The 20,437-nt window shown below is 45.4% G+C and overlaps 1 protein-coding gene across 4 annotated transcripts in view; it reads left to right on the forward strand.

Moving 5' to 3' along the window:
- Positions 1-20,437, forward strand: part of TSPAN2 (tetraspanin 2) — a 45,110-nt gene that overhangs the window by 16,467 nt on the left and 8,206 nt on the right. For all 4 annotated transcript variants that reach the window (XM_037737003.1, XM_037737004.1, XM_017524210.2 and 1 more), the window contains exons 2-6: positions 221-323; positions 12,237-12,334; positions 13,918-13,992; positions 15,485-15,583; positions 16,836-16,907. In XM_037737003.1, the coding sequence (XP_037592931.1) occupies positions 221-323; positions 12,237-12,334; positions 13,918-13,992; positions 15,485-15,583; positions 16,836-16,907 (447 nt within the window). The remainder of the gene's footprint in view (positions 1-220; positions 324-12,236; positions 12,335-13,917; positions 13,993-15,484; positions 15,584-16,835; positions 16,908-20,437) is intronic.

Below are 20,437 nucleotides of genomic sequence, written 5' to 3' on the forward strand. Positions count from 1 at the left end.
TCTCAGAAAAACCCAGTCCAATGTCACATCAGGGGTCTGAAGGGCTTTGTGCACATGACTTCACCTCTCGGAGGCTCCATTTTCTGCCCTATAAAACGGGAAGGTTGGCCTAGGTGATTTCTAAAGGTATGACCCGTCAGCATCCTGTGCCTCAAGCCTGCTCTTGGATCTTTGCATGCTCTCCCCTTCCACTGTCAACACAGTGTCGTTTGCCTTCCAGCTGGCTGGATCAGCCGTCATTGCTTTTGGACTATGGTTTCGGTTCGGAGGTGCCGTAAAGGAGTTATCGTCAGAAGACAAGTCCCCAGAGTATTTCTACGTGGGTGAGTGACTCCAGCTTCCCTAAGCTTCAGCTTGGAATAGATGGGGCTGTGCAGAGGCTTAGAGCAGAAGCTTCACTTGAACTTTGGTGGGAGGGGGAGGGAAGAGGGGCAGGGAAAGAGGCTGAAACGAGCTGCCTCTGAGCCCCTGTGCACTGGTCTAGCCCTCCAGGATGTGTGCTGGAAACAGGTAGGGTGCTGTTGTGACCCCTTCTCCTTGACCTCACACAGTCTACCCCTCCACTTTCCAAAATCAAGAGAGGCTGGGGCCAGTAAGAGCAGCCTATTGTGCTTCTTTTCAAGAAAAGAAGTCTCAAGGAAATGCAGCTAAAATGCACTTCAAATAATGAGAAAGCTCCCTATTGCCTCAGAAGTAAAGTGGGTACACCACAAGTGTGTCATTCCCTAGCCCATTTGGGGTGACACAGGACCCCTGCGGGATTTTATTTTGTGCCTTTATATTTTAAATTGTATAGGTAAAAACATAACTCAAAATAAACATTTGAAGGTGCTCATTTCAGTCTCCCCATGACTAGGGACTGCAGAGAGGAGGGGAGGAGAGAGAAGGAGGAGGGAAGGGAGGGATGGAGGAAGGGGAGATGAGAGGGCTGCCCTGGGAAGAGGCTTCAGTGGAAGAGGCAGTACCTCTGCCCCTGCAACAGTAGGAAGGGGTGAGGAGTGTGGAGCAGGGTGCCCCCCTAAGGCTGTGCTCTTACTAGGGACTGAGCATTGTTGCCCTGGGATTAGCAGACCTACTTCTAGATCTTCACCAGCCATAGAGTAAGCCTCAGTTGCTGTGGTGACGGCTATGCCAGGGAGGAGGAGCATCCTGCGCAGGTCATTTTCTCTGAATCAAAAGAGTGGAGTCTCTTCCAGGAGAGAGAGAGAGAGCAGGCCCCACTCAGAGCAGGGAGGTCCTCCTGAAGGGCTGGCCCGCAGCTGTGCTGCCTCTTGTTACAAACACTCTTCCCACACAGCATCCTCCTGCGAGAAGAAGAGCTATGTCAGTTGGGATGCTTTTAGAGGGGAGTAGCAGAGCATCTACTAAAGATAGGTAACAATGAGGACATTCCGCATTTCAGGAAATTTTAGCTGTGGCTCTTTGTAAAACACTCAATTTTATTTTAAGTTCCACTAAGAAAGGAAAAAATGCTACCAGTTTAGCTATGACTTACCATAAAACATGCATTCTAATTTCAGCATTGTTAAAATGTACACAAAAAAATACATCTTAACGGAGATGAAATACAGTAAAAGAAGTCTGGAGATGGGGACTTTCTAGGATTCGTTTAGAGCTGAACAAACTCATCAAGGGCCCAGGTTCTTACCCTCTCTCTGCCATACTCAGTGTCTTTAGATGTCTCCCCTCATGATTAAAAGGTAGCTGCAGTGGTTCCAAGCGTCATATTCTCATACAGCAACATCCAAAAGAGAACAAAGAAAATTTCGCTTCATATAGTCCCTTTTAGGAATGAGTAAAACCTTTTCAGAATCTCCCAACACATTTCCCCTTGCAGCTTATTAGCCAAAATCGCAATCTGTGTTCATGCCTAAACCAATCATGGCCAAGAAGTGAATTACTCAAATTGGATCTCTGACTAATTGATATTCACACCCTCCCACCCTCCCCTGGGCCTGGGGAGGGGCCTGGGCCCCTCACAGGACCTGTGACACTTGGACAAGGTTGGGATTTTGTGACAAGGAAAAATCAGAGGAATCTGCTGTAGACATAAAACTGAAATGCTCCTTTCCACCCACATGGTCTCCAGGAGGTATGTACCCTTCCATCGACACACACACTTCGCATATTCTTCCTTGGGGGATCCGGGCTCTGAAAACCTCCCCAGAAGCATTCTCCTATTCCAGAGCAGGCCCCCAAGTGTTACAAGAACAAAGCCAGTCTGTCCTTGTCCTGCACCACCTCCAGGAGTCAATGAGCCCACCCCAAGGGACACACAGGAGCCAGCAGAGGGGAGCATGAGAGAAGGAACACACCCTCCTTCATGTTGCTCACATTCCACGAACTGCTAAATATTCCCCACAATTTCTAATTTAGGCGTAGTCTAGCCACAACTCAGCGGCCACTGATTAACCACAGCGAAGGTTTAATCCCACTTTAATAGAATCCTTGCCTTCCCAGGCATATATAGAGGACATGTTCAGTGATCGATGGCAGACAACAGCCACAGAACGTGGTAGGGCTGCATGAGTGTTCCTGATGTAACCACTGAATTAAAATGAAGAGAACACCGGGAGTTGGGGGACAGGCCTCAGGGTGGCTGGGACTTGAATGGAGCTGAGGACAGGTAGGTTTTTGACGGACTTAGTTAGGGAGAGCTTTATTTATGACTGAATTAGGGTTGGCAAATATGTGGCAAGCAGCCGCCATCTTCTCCCTTGTCTGTGGTGAATATGGCTGACCGTTCAGGAGACTCTTCTGAGGAGTCTTCTTACTGCAGCTTTTCCTAACCGTTTGCACAGGGTGAGCCTTACTTTCTCTCCTCACTTTGAAGTCAGTGGCTACTTGATATCCTAACATAAGGTCGGTCCCAGTAAGCAGGTGAAGTCTTTTGTTCCTGAAATTCAGGCATGTTGGGCTTGGGGGCACAGCATGGAGTCTGTCTGCCCTTACGCACTACCGGGTTTGCTCTGGAAGCGTTTCTATCTCATCTTCCTCAGGTGTAATCCTGAGACCTTCCGGCAAAAGCTGCCTTTGTGCCCCTAGACTTCACAATTTAAGTTACAATTTAAATTACATAGACCCCTAGGTCTACGGGGAGGAGTCCACCCTTCGTTAGAACCAGAATGCGGGAAAACACCAGTGAGTGCAGGTCCACCCACCAAGTCTCCTTCAAGGTGTTTGGCAAGAGCCTACTGCCTTAACCCCAGCCACCCACCCACCCTCACTGCCAAGTTTGAGTTTGAAAGATTTAAATCTCTATCACATAATTTTTCTGAGATTGAACTGGAGATTTTTGAGCAGTAGGAGGGAAAATCCATTTTTAAAGACCCTGAAGACTGGGTTATGTGAATCACATCTGAAAAGAGCCAGCTGTCTCTCAGTGGTAATCAACATCTGTCTATTTAAAAATCTCTTCGTGGTTATTTTACCATTTTGGATTTCACCTAATATTTGGTTTTATGTTAACAGTTATGAGGTACCTCTATTCTTCCCACATTTAGTCAGTTCCTCCATTTGAGACAAAAAATATAACCTATCAGTATAACCTAAATATAACCCACTGGCCAGCGTTCACAGTCCTGGGCTCTGCCGTCACACAAAAATGTATAAGGATTCTGTAACTGCCCCCATGTAACTTGTAATAGAAATGAAAAGACTCATAGACTTCACAATTTAAATTACAATAAAAATTAGCATGTGACTAACTGCCAACTAAGTGGTGTTTGCAGTGGGTGCATTAGAGGTCATTCTAAACTGGTAAGGAAAGAAGGATTTGAGTTAGGTTTTAAAGACCAGGCTGTAATCAATGGAGAAGAGAAAGAATGGGGACTGCAAAGGCTGAGGGGGAGGAAGGCACAAGCATGGCTGTGGGGAGGGCTCAGCGAGCCGGGCGGGGCCGTGGCTCTGTTGGAGTCTGAGGACTGGGGCATGATGAGCAGAAGGATTCAGAACATTGGGAGGGAGAGGGGACGAGTATAGAGGCCTTTGAATGTCAGGGTTAAGTTGGTAAACAGTAGAAGGATAATTTGGGGCAGGGGGTAAGGTATGATCTGCACTGCATTTTAAAGAGATCATACTGGCAGAAGTGGAATGAGTGAGGAATCCCAGGACTGAAAAAAATTGGCAGATTATTGATGCAGTCGGGCCTGAAGAAATTAGTGTATAACCCACAGTGGTTTGCAGTAGGAATTAAGAAGAAAGAAACAGAAAGATAAGAAACAGTACTAAACATTTTTCAGTCTAACTCATCGAACTCAGGGACAGAAGGAATCAGAATGGCAAAAGATGTGAGTGAGAGGCAGAGGCAAGCCTCCCAGTAATAATTCATGACTTTCGGACGGAAACCTGAATTATAGCTGTAAGTAAGGAGCGCCTGCTCCATCAGAGGAAGGGGCCATTGCGTAGAGCTACAGATGGAAGACCTTCCTTCGAGCAGCCTTGGTCTGTATTTCTCCAGAAACAAAAGGCTGATAGTCATTTCACAGCTCTAGATGTCAGTTCCCCATGAAAACCTTTAAGACTGAATATATCAAAAGGTTGGATAGATTCCAGAGATGAAAGTGAGCCCTCCTTCATGTCATATTTGACCACTATCGTGTCAAGAATCAGAATTGTGTGTTTCATTCAGGAGATTTCTGTGCTGAGCAGGAAGCTGAACTGGCTCAACACACCCATTCCTGATTTTGTGTCTAATCTAAACCAAGGCAATATGCACACTGCCTGAGATACGAGGAATTATTCATTATGTCATATCTTTATGGACATGTCTGTCAAGACTCTTCCTATTGCAAATCACAGACACCTACTCAAATCGACTGAAGTGACAGAGACATTTATTGACTCACATACTTGAAAGGTCCAGGGTTCATACTGGTCTCAGGGACTCAAATGATGTGACCAGAGTCCAGTCCGGAGCCATCTCTTGGCCCTGCTTTCCTTTGGCTCCCTTCTTGGGCGGGTTTCTTCTCCATGAGATAAAACGGCTGCCAGTAGCTCTAGGCTCCATTTCCAGAGTGACTCCAGGAGTAGAACATGCTTCTTTCATTCCAACAGATCCATCTAACAACCCAGGGCTACCTCTCATTGGCAATATTGGATCTCGTGCCCATCCTCGCACTTGTCATTGTGGCCAGTTGCTTGTGGCATATGCCTGGGCTTCATGCCCACTGTGGAGCTGGAGGTGAGTCAGCCCTCTCAAACCACAAGTGCTGAGAGTGGAGGCATTCCTTTTACCTAACAGAGAAAAAGAAGGGGATTCTGGGCAGGGAAAACAGCAGGCCACAGCAGGGCCTGAAGCCTCCTGCTTGTCCTTGGTGGCGCGGGGCATGACATGGGTTTACCCACCCTTTGTTCCTTGTCCACCACATCTGCCTCCCCTAAGGTAGCCCAGAGTGGCTGGTGATAAACGTGTTCATAATCCATGCTCAAAGTTCCGGGAAGTGAGTCATCATTGAAACTTAGCACCAAGCAGAATAAGGAAACTACAGGCCCATGGGTAAACCCCAGGGGCTGGCAGTCAGCCAGTGCTTCCCAGCTCCTCCTGGGGGGTGCTCCGCCTGGAACACAGGTTTGCCAACAGCCAGGTCTGTGCTTGCTCTGTGTCCCAGTGCTGCCTCTCTGGATAGTGGCAACAAGAATTCCTTGTGAAATCAGGAACCTTTTTTCCCCTTCAAATGTGTCTTATAAATAGAAAGAGCAATAGACATGTTTGTAGAAATTGACATTTTTTCCTCAGTGAATAATTTTCCAAATAAGAAAGGTACCTAGTCTCCAGCAATAAAACAAGAAGAAAAATACGCTAGGATACCATTTATGAATTTGCACAGCATGCAGTATGAGGTGATAGCACTTTAGGAAACAAGCAGGCCCAGTGTTTGGAAAATCTCGCTCCATTATCACAGGGCACCATTCACTGATCTGGGCATTTCCTTTTCAGAATAGGTTCCAGAGATATCAGCCCATTAAACTCTTATCACCCCTTCATTAAAGAGTGTCCTAAACAGACAATGCACATTCAAGTGGTTCTTAAGGAAATAAGTCCTTCCAGCCTTGACTCTCCTCTGCAGACTGTCTAGGTCCCTGCTTCTGCGTAGATGACTGCCAAACTTTGTAAGGGAAATTGTCCCGTCTTCTGGGGGAAGCTTTCCTATCTGACATCCTCGGTTCTTCTCTCCTTGGGGATGGAGTGAGTTTCCCTTCCTGTGATAAAGATCAGACATAACCTCCAAGCCAGAGGGATGGTTGATCCCAGCACAGGGCAGGAGGAGGATCCAGCTGTGGGAAATGAGGACAGGGCGAGAGGGTAGTCAGACTGACTGCCACCTGTGTCCCTTCTCAGGGCCCTCTGTGTCAAGGCCAAGGCCTGGAGGCCCTCCCAAGGTCTCTGTGTCCACTGGTTGCTAAGGGGAGAAGAGAGGACCTGGCAGGAGTGACACTGGCAGAGGAGCGCTGGGGTTGCTCAGTGTTTCCTATATCCTATCCACTCTAGTCTCTTTCAGGGCACTCTTGGAAGAAGCCCTTGTGTCTTCCAAATTCCACCAACCTGCCCATCTGACTTCCTGTTACAGTCACTCTCTCAAGTGGGTAGACACCCCAGGGGTCTTCTTTCTAGGGTTACAGAGTAGCCACTGGAAGCCTGGAGACTGTGTGCTCGGTGCATGAGGTCATGTCTGTGAGCAGACGATGTTAACAGGTTTTCTCCAAGAAGGGGTTGCCCACACACACAGGAGCCACTGGGCTCTCTCCAGGATCGCAGGCTGGCTGCAGCTGTCTCTCCCTGTGGAACTCGGGGTCTCCAAGCCTGGCTCTGATTGTGGCTGGATGTTATGTATAAGGAAAGCGTTCCAGTGCTGAACATCAAGGGGGTGGCTTGGCTTGTTAAAAACTCTGACTCACGCTGGTCATATTTTTTTTACTTCTTGGTTTTCACTTGTACCTGATGGTAGCTGGATGCCAGAGAGGTGTTGTAGCTCACATTGTTAAGAAAATTTCTCTAGAGCATTTTTGTGGGAAGTTGGAGTAGAAAATCATTTCCATATTGCAGCCAACAAAACTGAAGGGTAGGAGGACTTACCTAAAGCCACGGTTGGCAGGCCTGGACTTCCGGCCCCCAGCCCTGTACTTTCAGAGGAAAAACCAGGAATCATCAGTTCTAAATATCTCAAGCATTTTTCTCAAAGAAGAAGAAAAATCACTCTACTGCCATTTATAAATTGCAAAATGAACCAATTTCTAGCTAAGAGAGTTACCGTTCTTCAGAGATTCTGCTAAAAGGAAAGTATAGGGGTTCAAGGGGTACACTTTGGACTAGGCCCCCCTGGGTTCAGTTCCAATTTGTCCCCTCACTAACTGGACAATCTCACATAAATTATTTAATTTTTTGGTGTCTCAGATTCTTCAGCTGTGAAATATGAACATATTTAAGCATAGTACCTGTTTTGTGATGAGCCTTCAATAAATATTGGCAATTGTTACAGATCGAGCGTCCCTAATCTGAAAATCCAAAATCCAAAATTCCCCCACATCCAAAACTTTTTGAGCACTAGCTTGACTCTCGAAGGAAATGCTCATTGGATAATTTCAGATTTGGGATTTTCATATTAAGAATGCTTGAGGAGTGTAATGCAAACATTCCTAAATATGAAAACATCCTCAGTCTGAAACACTTGTCCCTCCCAAAAACTAAGTTGCATTCAATATTCTAGATATTTGCTTTATTATGTGCGTTCAGGGGATACTGGAAGGGAGAACGAGTTTTTAATGTAGGGGAATAAAAACTTTTTTAGATAAAAAATAGTCACTAGCAGATTATGTAAAACCATCTGCTACTAGAAAGCCATTAAAATTGATGACCACATCCGGTCCCTCAAAGGGGAGAACCATTTTTAATGAGTTTATGCCTAGGTCATTAGGAGGCTTTCTCTCATTTTTATGTTAAAGAAAATGATGCTTCTAGCTTAAAAGAAGAATCTGAAACCTAAGAAAAATGTGATGGAATTACCTGGGAACAGGTCCCAAGTCTCGCCCCAGCTAGAATAACTATTATCAAAGAGACAAAGAATAACAAATTCTGGCAAGGATGTGGAGAAAGGGGAAGCCTCATGTACTATTGGTGGGAATATAAAGTAGAACAGCCGCTATGGAGAACAGTATGGCAGTTCCTCGAAAAACTAAACATAGAGCTATCATCCAGCATTCCCACTGCTGGGTGTATATCCAAAAGAAAGGAACTCAGTGTGTCAGAGAGATCTGTGCACGCCCATGTTGATTGCAGCACTGTTCACAATCGCCAAGATACGGGGACAACCTAAGTGTCCATCAGCAGATGGGTGGATGAAGAAAATGTGGTACATAGACACAACGGAATATTATTCAGCCATAAAAAGAATGAAATCCTGTCATTTGTAGCAACATGGATGGAACTAGAGAACATTATGTTAAGTGAAATAAGCCAAGCACAGAAGGCAGAGATCACATGACCTCACTCATGTGGGAGCTAAAGAAGTGGATCGCATGGAAGTCTAGGGTAGATTGGCAGTTACTGGAGTCCACAAAGGGTAGGGGTGGGAGATAAAGAGAAGCTACTTAATGGGTACAAAAATAGAGTTAAATAGAAGGCAGAAATTCTTGTATTCTATAGAACACTAGGGAAATTATATTTAACAATAATTTTTATATATTTCAAAGTAGCTAGACAAGAAGAATTGTAATTTCCCAACACAAAGATAAATGTTTGAGGTGATGGGTATCCCAGTGACCCTGATTTGATCCCTATACATTGTATATATGCATTGAAATGGCACCTATACCCCCAAAATTTGTACAACTATTACATGTCAGTAAAATATTAATACAAAAATTTAATTTTAAAATTTTTTAAATAGAAGGTGTCCCAGGGAAAGTACTTGTGGTAGCATGCCACAGAGATCACTGGCATCCCAAAGCGCGGCTACTAATGATGAAAATATAATTTCAAAGTGTTTTCTATTTTTCAAATCAAAGGAAATAGGACTCGGAAAGGGGGAGAAGTCATCAGGGATTTGGGAAGTAGGCCGTATGTTTGTCACACCTGCTCCTGTAGGAAGGAGAGGGCTCTACAGAAACCATCTTGGAATTTAAAATGTGGCTGTAAATTAATTAATTACATTCAGCAGCTATTTTTTGAGGGGCAGACCATAAAAAGCATAAAGTATCCTTGGAAGCCACAGGTGGCCTTTTGGCATGCAGAGTATTACAGCCGGATTTGGAACTGGATCCAGCAGGCCCAGTGAATTTTTCCTCTTGTAGAATCTCTTCTGCTTTCCCCTTCAACTCCAGCAAGCAATGTTCATTTGGAGCTGGACTGAGTCACGTGCCCACACATACGAAGCAGAGGCTTGCCGAGAAGGGGCCTCAAAGTTGAAGCTGCTAGGGCAGCTTCAGGTTGTTTTTGCCATGAGCTCTGGGATTCTGATAGCCTAAGAATGAAATATTGTTCAAATAATCAAATTTTCCTGAAAAGTTCGTTATTTCAGAAGGATATGGATTGTTGCCTGAGGGACCAGACAGTTTCCTTTGCAGTGGGAGCAACTCTGGCCTCCTCAAAGCTCTGTGCCCCTGTCCACTGAGACTCTCACCTCCTCAGGAGCCTCCCTCTTTCCCATATTCCAGGGTTTCTCGGGGGGTGAAGCAACCATCCTCATGTGCTTGGCTTTGGAGAGCCCAGCTATGTAGGTGCTTCATAGATGTTTGCTGAGATGTGTTTCCAGCATATATCTCTAGATGGGTGGTGACAGCCAGCCGGCCTGGAACTGATTTGATTTTCTCTGTCTTACCTACTCATCCAGTGCACACTGACCAAGAATTCTGCCTTGTGCAGGGAGTATTCTAGAGAGGATGAATAAGGTTTGTTTGCCGACTTGAAATCTATAATGAGAGATTAATACGAGAACCTGCAAAAGCACAAAATGGAAAAGAGCAGCGCACAGTCAGATCACCACGAATTCCCAGTGACTGGAGCATAGGATGGATAAGGATTTTGAAGGGACTGGTCTGTAGGCTGTGACTTCCTGGTAGATCTGCAAAGGGCAACACATAGCAAGTGTGGCAGTAGCAATATGTGGCAATGGGCACTTTCTGCAGCAAGGTGGTCCACCAGGGGCCATTCTGTCAAGGAGCTGAATCGGTGTTGTTGCGGCCACCCTGCATTCAGCTTGTTTCTGTGGGGTGGTCAAATGGAAGTGTGGAATGGGAACTGGGGTTGCCAGCCAGGGCGTCCTGCCTGTAGCCATCTTGCCTCTCAAACCTCCATTTGTAAAACAGAAATGAGCCTTCATTACCTAACCAGGTTGTTTTGAGAGGCCAGTGAGATGATGGAAGTGAAAGAGCTTTGAAAACATTGCAACACAGTGAATGACTTTTTCTTTTTCAGCTTTCATTTTAGAATCGGGGGTACATGGGCAAGTTTATTACAAAGGTATATTGAGTGATGCTGAGGTTGGGGCCATGACTGAACCTGTCACCCAGGTAATGAATATAGTACCACATAGTTAGTTTTTCAACCCCTGTGCCCCTCTAGTAGGCCACGGTATCTATTGTTTCCATCTTTATATCCATCTGTACCCAATATTTAGCTCCTACTGATAAGCGAGAGCTTGCGGTATTTGATGTTCTGTTCCTGTGATAGCTTGCTTAGGAAAATGGCCTCCAGCTGCATTCATGTTGCTGCAAAGGACATGATTTTGTTCTTTTTTATGGCTGCATAGTATTCCATGATCTATGTGTACCGCATTTTCTTTATCCAATCTACCAGTGATGGGCTGGGTTGATTCCACATCTTTGCTGCTGTGAATAGTGCTACAGTGAACATGTACCCTTTAGGTAGAATGATTTATTTTCCTTTGGGTATTTACCAAATAATGGGATTGCTAGGTCAAGTGGTAGCTCAACTCAGTTGTTTGAATCATCTCCAGACTGTTCTCTGCTGTGGCTGCATTGATTTACATTTCCAACAGTGTCTAAGTGTCCCCTTTTCACCTAGCCTTGCCAACATCTGTTATATTTTACTTTTTAACAAAACCCATTCTGACTGATGTGAGATGGTATCTCACTGTGGTTTTGGTTTACATTTCTCTGATGATTAGAGGTGACAAGCATTATTTCATGTGTGTTACTTGCTTGCCTGTATGTCTTCTTTAGAGAATTGCCTGTTTATGTCTTTTGTCCACTTTTTAATGGAGTTATTTGCTTTTTGCTTGTTGGTTTAAGTTCCTTATAGATTCTGGACATTAGACCTTTGGTGAAAGACTTTTTTAAAAACAATAAAGTGTTTAGGCAGTGGGGCCAACACTATTGTTTTTAATGTGATATCATTTCTTGCATTACCACATCCATTCTGTCTTGAAATTATTCTTTTAGAGAAAAGGGAAAGGGAGGAGGTAGCAGACCTGGAACAGCAGGAAATAAACACCCGCCTCAGGACTGCAGAGCGGGGCCTCAGGGCCCTGAAAAGAACCCTGAGGCCAGGCCTGGGTGGGGCAGGAAGCAGAGCAGCCTCGCCTGTGGCTCCCACTAGGTCTGTGAACAGCCAGATCTGCCCACAAACCACCATCAGCAACCCAGAGGAGCCCCAGGAAGCACCCTGAATGCCAGGCCCAGGGGTTCCCCATGGAGGCGGGACACCAGCCCCCACCCTCCCTGTTAATGGGAGTGGTTTCCAGGTGACTCATATAAGTAAACTACAAAAAATGAACTAGAGGCCATTAGCATTATTTCAAGTAAGACAAGTGGCAGGTCCCACATTGTATTCTAACTTATCTCAGGATCAGAGACGGAAACACAGAAAGGCTTGGCTTTAGCTCTTTCGGAACCAGAGCATTTCTGCCATTTCATTCTCTGTAAGAACTGCACCTGGGGCTTGACTAAGTAGTGAGTGAAATCTCCACCTGAATGATGGTTGCCTCAGTCCCTAGAGAGGCAGGACAGAGTCAGGGTGTTTGGCAGGCTTTTGAGGCTCATGAGTATTTTTCTTCCAGCTCTGCCAAACACCAGCTCTATGACCTTAAGCAAATCACCTAACCTTCTGGGGCCCAGTTCCTCCATGTAAAACATGGCAGTAAGAATAGCACCTCCTTATGGTACTGTTAGAATGCTCTGCAGTGCCCAGAGTCTTGAGCCTAGTTGGCTGTGGAGGCACCAGAGTGCCAGGCACTTTCTCGGTCGGCTCTCAATGGTCTCCTCTGACCTCTTCCCCACAGGGCTCTATGTTCTGGTTGGAGCCGGGGCCCTGATGATGGCCGTGGGGTTCTTCGGGTGCTGCGGAGCCATGCGGGAGTCACAATGTGTGCTTGGATCAGTAAGTGGGGCGTGGGGGTAAATGGTGGGGTCGGGGTGAGGGTGCAGCCTGCATCTGAAGGGAGTCAGTGCCTCTGGCCCCCGATTCTAGCCCCTCCATGGACTTTCTGACCTCTTGGCACCCACTTTTCCTCCCTGAGTCTTGGTTTCTCCATCTCTTACATATGAATAATATTACCTGGATTCGGGCACAGTGACTCACACCTGTAATTCCAGCACTTTGGGAGGCCAAGGCAGAGGATCTCTGGAGCCCAGGAGTTCAAGACTGGCTTGGACAACATAGAGAGACCCAGTCTCTACCTGGTGTGATGGCACACACCTGTGGTCCAGATATTCAGGAGGCTGAGGCGGGAGGATCACTTAAGACCAGGAGTTGGGAGGCTGCAGTGAGCCATGACGGTACTCCTGCACTCCAACCTGGGTGACAGAGCAAGACCTTGTCTTGAAAAAAAGAATAAAAATAACATTATCTTTGTTCCTGCCTCATATGGGAAGCTTGAAAAAGAAATGAGGCCGTTGGTATAAAGATATTTTGGGGAGGAAAAGTACTTAGTAATTTTAATGATTGTTCTTTTAAAAAAATAATATTTCACCGTGGGCGAGGCAGCTAAAAGATTTCTATAGCCAGGGAAGTGCTGTTACCTACAAGGAAAACATGTATGTTTGAGATCAATAACTTAGCCAAAATCCCTCTTGTGGCTTATTCTAACAAGCAGCTTCTATTTTTAAAAAATCAAATAATTTCAATTAACTGCTGTACATTCAATGCCAGTGTAGCCTGAGAGAAACAGGAAGGAAGAAGAGGGGCAGGAGGAGAGAAAGAGTTGCTATTTCTCCACAGGGAGTAAGAAACAGCAGTTTTAGTAGGCAGCCTCTCATCTCTCATTACTCACTGTGATCTCTGGATTGCTAACTCTGGCCGCAGCCTCTGACCTCTTGCTATGCGAAATGTCTAACTTGTTTCGTTAGCCATGCATTCTTTCTGTTTCTCCTACTGCTGCGCTATTTCTGTCTTGTTTATCACTGAACTTAGTTTGATCAGAGCAAATCCATAGACCAGAACAGAAATCCATCCAGAATTTCACCTCCACTCCCATCTCCACAGAGAGGCCTTTCGAGACCACAGAGTCTCAAGTCATCGCCTTCCCCAAGCCGAGGCTGCATCAGTGACTCTCTCTCTCTCCTGACCTTGTATCTTTATGGGTCTTTTGTGTCCGTCAAGTATTAACTGAGCACATAGATGCCTAGCGCTGTTCTATGCGGTGGGATTTTTGTATCACTAACTGAACTTATCTTATTTACTTTTTAATTTCTTTACTCAGTTATCATATATTCCCCTGTCCAATCCAAGGTCCGTGATAGCAGAGACACTGGGATTTATCTTGTTCACCACTGTATACTCAGCACCAAGGACAGTACCCAGTGCAGAATAGATGCCCAATAAACAATTGCTGAGTGAATTAATTAATGAATAAACAAACTGCATGAAAGCAACTCATCCGTTACATAAGGAAACTAAGGTGCAAAATAAATATATTGAAAAGGTATTAAATTAATGAAATTAGTATTTTCTCTCCTCTACAGTTTTTTACCTGCCTTCTGGTGATATTTGCTGCTGAAGTAACCACTGGAGTATTTGCTTTTATAGGCAAAGGGATAGTAAGTAAAATTTACTTATAATGTTTTTCTATGATGGTTAAAAGTGTTATAATGTTGTTATCCACAATATTATTAAGAAACCAAATAATCTCCAATATTGTAGTTTAAACAGAACTTTTTAACTTAGAAGTGATGTGCAGAACTGAGCATATGTGTGTGTCAGTGTGCAGGCATGTACAAGCTCACATTTTTCTGGGGAGATAGCACATATCTTTCATTAGACTTATGAAGTGGTCTCTAATAAATCCTCCCAAAAGGGATCTCTAGTTTAAGATTCTTCCCCAGTGTGAAATGGGGTAAGTAAGAGTTAGAGTACAGACTTGAGAAAGAGTGACAGAGAAATCATCCAGCTTCTCATCCCCTGTCAGCGTGTCGTTTGTCCTTAAGGATTGGCCTGGGTGGGGTCATTTCATTCTTAAAGACTAGAGCATGCCCTGCTGTGGGGTAGTGAAGCCAGTTTATATTTGCTGCACAACACTAGGTGTCTGGAATAGCTTCTCAGGAGGACACACAGAGGAAGTAGCCTTTCTAGAAAGGTAAAACACACCATGGGATAGAAGAGAATGGAATAGAAAAGGAGGAAGAATGGAAACTTAAGTTTGCTGTATTTCACATTAACTCCTGTGTCATTAGTATTGTGTTTATGAACTTACTTTAGACTATAAAAACAGTAAACATGTAGAATAGTAAGTGTCACCACCTTCCAAATTTTTCTAAGGTAGCTACCTGTGGTCATAGGTTAGTCTAAATTCAGCTACATACAGAAGTAGAATGGAATCTTAGAAATATTTGAGATTTCTGTGGATGTGAGGTCACAAGCTTTTATACTAGAAGAAGCATTCTCTAAGCTTTATATGATATTTGAATGAAGTTTTCCTTTGGTGATGAATGTCTTTTAAACCATGTCATAAAAAGACTCAAATGCTTTCCTGGTGGGGTACCAGGAATTTACATGTCCCGATCCTAGCTTTGCATCCGATTCACCTGGGGGGAGCCCAGGAAGCTAGGGCCCAGTCAATGCTGAAGCCCAATCGGGTTTGGGAACTTAACTTGCAGAAATCTTTCTAGTCCATGAAAACTGTTCTGGTTAGTCTATCCTTCCATCCTCAAACATCTTAGAAACTCCAGAAACTAATCTTCTCCAAATGTGCAGAATGATACTAAAATATCTATGGAAAAGCAGAATTCTTTTTTATTTCAACAGGTTTTTGGGAAACAGGTGGTGTTTGGTTACATGAGTAAGTTCTTTAGCGGTGATTTCTGAGATTTTGGTGCACTCATCACCCGAGCAGTGTACACTGTACCCAGTGTGTAGTCTTTTATCCCTCACCCCCCTCCACCCTTTCCCCCAAGTCCCCAAAGTCCATTGTGTCACTCTTAGGAGAAAGTCAGTATTTTTGAAAGGTGTGGAAGAGGGGATTTTGCTCGATGAAAGGAGAATGTGTGAATCTTCCCACTCCGTGTCCCTCATTTTTCCTGGAATTTTTTTCAGGCTATCCGACATGTTCAGACCATGTATGAAGAGGCTTATAATGATTACCTTAAAGACAGGGGAAAAGGCAATGGGACGCTCATCACCTTCCACTCAACAGTGAGTAACTTTACTTCTTCCTTCAAACCGCAGCTTCTAAAGATCATGTGTGAGCCATGTTCTCACCAGTCACCAGGATTAAAAATAAAAATAATTTCAGTAAAGCCAAGTAGCAGCACCTGTTTTAGCCCTTTCAAGCTCCATAGTTTGCATATGTGGAACCCTAGAAGGGAAAGATGTCTGTCACACAGAATTCACAAGAGACAAAAGTGCATGAATCCAAAAGATACATTCCCCCCAAAGAGACAAAAGAGCACAAACCATGCACGGAGAAAGGAGCCCAAATAAATAGCAGGCTGTGTCAGAGGGTAACTTGTGGTGTAACAGAAACAAGTGTGACCTTTCAGGCAGAAGAGTTCATTTCTAGCTGCAGCTCCACCACCTAACAGCCCTGTGACCTTGAGCAAGTTACTTGGCCTCCCTGATACCAACTCAGCTCCCTCATTTGTAAAACGAAGGGTCACGGGAGATAGCTACACTCCCTTCTGGAACATACAGTGGAACTGTGCTGTCCATGCAGTTAATCATGGAAGGCTTACCGAAGAGATGGGGCAGGCCAGAGTCATTCTGATTTTTTAGACACTGTGATATGGAGAAGTGGCTGAATTCCTGGGCCAGGCGTTTTCAGGTACACATTCTTGTCTAGAACAGGTATATCTTGGAAAGTGGCCTCCATTATACATTTATACAGTTTCACTTCAGCTGCCTTCAGGACCTGAAGCAACACACGGGTTCTTTTGTCTTAAAGGCCCCGCTAGCCTAAGGCAGGCACCTCTTTGCTGACCAATCTTCAAGTCTGGTCTTTTGGCCACCTGGAATTTCCTACAGCCACTTCTCCTCTATTTTCCAGACTTCCCAGCTAATGAGTTTTTCCTGAAGCTCATAAAACTTCAGGTCCTCAGCAGGTTAAATGACTCCCAGTCTGAAAGAAGGAATCTGAAGCCCCAACCCCTTTCTAAAGAGCAGCAATTTACACAGACACCGTCAATTAGCTTCTTGCCTTGTTTGGGTTCCCTTGAGTCACTTCCCATCATAAACTCAGATGGCTTTAGTGAAGTCGAAGTCGTTTTCTTGTTTTGCCAGCATGATGACGTGATTGTTCGCTGTCCTTCCAGAAATAGCAGTCTGGGTTGCAATGACGGGGCCTCGGAGCTGCTCTGCTGCCTCAGCACCCCAGTCCTTAGCAGGGTACCCAGACTTGTAGCTGCTGCTCCTCCCTCCTGGTCCTGAAGTCTCTTTTCTGACTCTCTAGTTTCAGTGCTGTGGAAAAGAAAGCTCCGAACAGGTCCAACCCACGTGCCCAAAGGAGCTTCTAGGACATAAGGTAAGCTTCTACCAAGGTTCCTGCTGTACCTGTGTATGAAGTGGGTTTTGCCTTCAGGGTAGGGTCAGGGGCTCAGGTCCTACCTCAAGGATTCTGGGAGGCCCTCTCCCAGTGGCTTCCGTGCCTTGGCCTTATTCCATGTGAAATAAGTGAAGCAATCCAGAGTCACAGTCCCCTGGTGCCCTGGGAAAAGATATGCCAACTTCCCGTATTGGTGCCACCTGCTTATGGTATTAATTAAGCTCACCAGGGCTGAAGTTTGTGCCCAAGAATGTTGCCCCACACCTCTCCATGGGAGTCACAGCACTGATAAATGCTTCCTTTATTAAGTGCTGTGTGTCAGAGACTATGCCAGTTTCTGGGAACTCTGAGATGAAAAAGACATGGTCTCTTGCTCAGCAGCCTCACAGACTTAGTCAAGGTCAATAGCGCTATGTAAGAAGTCTGAACAGGGAGCCCTAAAGCAGTAGATTTAGGAAAGCTTCATAGAGGAGCAGGTCCCTGAGCTGAGTTCTAACAAAGGAAGGCCACTCCAGGCCCAGAAAGCAGCAGGAACACAGTCAAGGCCACGTGAAAAACTCCAGGACTGCAGGTAAAGAGGGAGCCCACAGAGAGCACTGGGCAACATGTTGAGAGAAGCAAACAAAGGCATGATTTTACACCTGGAAGTTTGAGGGAGCCATTAATTTGAGCAGAGAATGAGCAAAATCCGCTTTGAGTTGTAGAAAGTATTTTCAGGCTGCTGGAGTGTGAAGGAATAGAGTTGGAGAGTAATGGAGGAAGACCACTTAGGTGGCACTTGTGGTCACCCTGATAAGAGAGGATGTGCGGCCACAGCGAGTCACAAACAGTAGGGATGGAACATCAAGAGACGTTCAGGAGGCAAAATCCACAGGCCTGGGTGGCTTAGTGGGTGTAAGTGGTGAGTGAGTGGAAGGAAGGAGGCTTATATCTCTAGACTTCTGCTTGAGTGGCTGGATGGGTAGAGGCTCCACTCCCTGACTGTAGGGAAAGGGACAGATCCTGGAGACAGATGACGACTTTGGTTTTGCTCAAGTTTGTATATTAGGTGCCCGTCGACTTACAGGTAGGCTGAGATGAAGACACGGGTAGGAAACTGAGCAGGTTGGCCGTAGCCAAAGCCCTCGGAGTGAACAAGAGCACCAGGGAGAGTGAATAGAACAAGGAAGGAGGAGGGGCTCCATCATTTCAGGGGCAGGTTGAGGCCCAGAAGCCAGCACAAGAGACTGGGAAGGAGGAGCCAGAGTCTATTTGGGAAACCAAGGCAGAGATGGTTCACCCATAAAGTCAAATGTTGGGAAGAGACAAGTAAAGACCAAAAGTAGTTTGTTGGATTTGTTGGCTAGAATATCATTCATGACTTTTGTCACATAGTTTCAGCAAAGTAACTGGGGAAAGATACAATGTGGGAAAGAGAGAGGGAACTATGAGACTGTGGAGAGAGTAATATAAATATTCTTAGACCCTTGGCTAGGAATGGGGTGGATGAGATTATAGCTCCAGCTCATGTCCCAGATTGGCCACTGAACATTGATTGCGTTCTTCTGAGTTGGATAAAATGAACAAGACACAGCACTGCCCTCAAAGTGCTCACGTCTGGTGGGGAGACGCGCACAGGGGCTATGGACAGCACGTGGGCTGAGTTAAGGCTGCACAGAAGGGAGCACAGTAGACGAAAGTGGCTTAGGATTCCAGGGTCCACAGGAGGCTTCCCTGATGTGATTCTTAGGACGAATTTTGAAGGATGACTAGGAGTTCAGTAAGCAAACAAAAGAAGACTGGGAAGTTTTAGGCAGAGACACAAGACAAAGGCATGGAAGAGAGAGAAGGCAGCTGTCTTCAGGCAAGTGCCAGCAGCGGAAGTGGCTGAGAGCCCAGGTTGCCTGTGGGAAATGGGTGCTTTAGAAAGGAGGGACCCCTACTCAAAGGGCCATGGGCACTCTTGTGAGGCTGAGAGTCTGGCCTTCATGCTGCTAGCTTAGGGAGCCATTGAAAGTAGAATCTGGGATGGGATCTGCATTTTCCCGAATTTGCTTCAGCAGCAGCATCAAGGATTTATGGAAAATGAACAGCGTTGCACTTAGAGACCCATTGGGAAGGCTGCTGTCCTTGTCAGCAGGAGATGTTAAAGAGGGCCTTTTAAGTGACATCTGCAGGAGTGGTGAGCAGTTAAAAATCAGAGAAGAGAAGAGAATCCACTACTGGCTTTGTGGCTTCACCGCCTACATAGATCCATTTATGGAGCTGAGGGAGAGAGGAAAAGAGCCAGTTGTGGAGAAAAGAAAATGAGCTTCATGTTTAACATGCTGATTTTGAGAGGCCAGTGGCACCTCCAAGTGGAAATACTCGGTAGGCAAAAATATCCAGTAGGCAGTTGGAAAATCTGGTTTGTGGCTCTGGAGAGAGGTCTGAGTGTCAGCACTTGATGGGAAAGTTAAAGCTATAGGTACGGATTTGATCCATTAGACTTAGAAAAAAAAAGGGATGAGGATAGAGCCCTGGGGAACAACCACATTTAAGGATGGGCAAAAGAAGAGGTGCTAAAGAAGGAAACTGGAGGGGCAGCCAGACACAAGTGAGGAGACACCGCGGGAAGGGAGCGAACGGTCACCAGGTCCAGGTGCTGCTGTTGAGGGCAATCCAGTATTGAAAAGCTGCCTAGCTTATGTTAGGCACTGTGGATGCAAAGGCGAAGGAGAAAAAGTTCCTACTCCCAAGGAGCTTGCATTGCAGTCTAATAGGAGGGATGAACATGGAGTCGATACAGTGCAGTGATTGACACATGCACGGAACGTGCCTGGTACTCCAAAAGCACAGAAGGAAAGGCACTCAGGAGAGGCTAGAGGCTGGGGGATGGGGAAGGCTGACTGGAGGTAATGATGTCTCAGCTAAATCTTCAAGAATGGAAACTAATTATGCAAGCACTGGGCAGGAAGCGGGAGGGGGAGGCCTGCCTGCAGAGAGACAGCCTAAACAACACAGGCAGAAATTCCATGGTTTGTGTGGGGAACTAAAAGCCCAAGTAAATCCACTAAGATAACTACTGAGAAGCTGGCAGGATTTAGCATGTAAGGAACCAGCTGGTGAAGTGGTGTAAGGGATGGAGTGAGGACAGAGCCCAGATTTTGGAGAGTGAGATGTGAGGAGAGAGGGCATCCTTTCGAGAAGTTTGGATTTGAGCCAAGGACACAAAAAGAAAGTTTATAAAAGGCAAAGTCCAAATTACCATTAAACATATAGAAAATATAGGAAATTAAAAGAAATATATTTAAAACTAACAGCAAATTAAAATGAAGAGGTGCTGTTGTTTAACCTATGAAATTGACCAAGTTTCCCCTCCCCCACCCCCCCGGCTTAATAATAATATCCAGTTTGGGTAAGCGTGATGTGATGAGCATTTTCAGAGAAATTGGTAAATAGGTTTAAAGGTCAGTATAACTGACTGTAAGACTAGAGGAGTAAGTATGTTTTTGCCCTTCTATCCAGGAATTCAACTTCTCGCAGCTTAT

The sequence above is a fragment of the Cebus imitator genome, unplaced genomic scaffold (assembly GCF_001604975.1).
Source record: "Cebus imitator isolate Cc_AM_T3 unplaced genomic scaffold, Cebus_imitator-1.0 Scaffold32, whole genome shotgun sequence".
NCBI lineage: Eukaryota > Metazoa > Chordata > Mammalia > Primates > Cebidae > Cebus > Cebus imitator.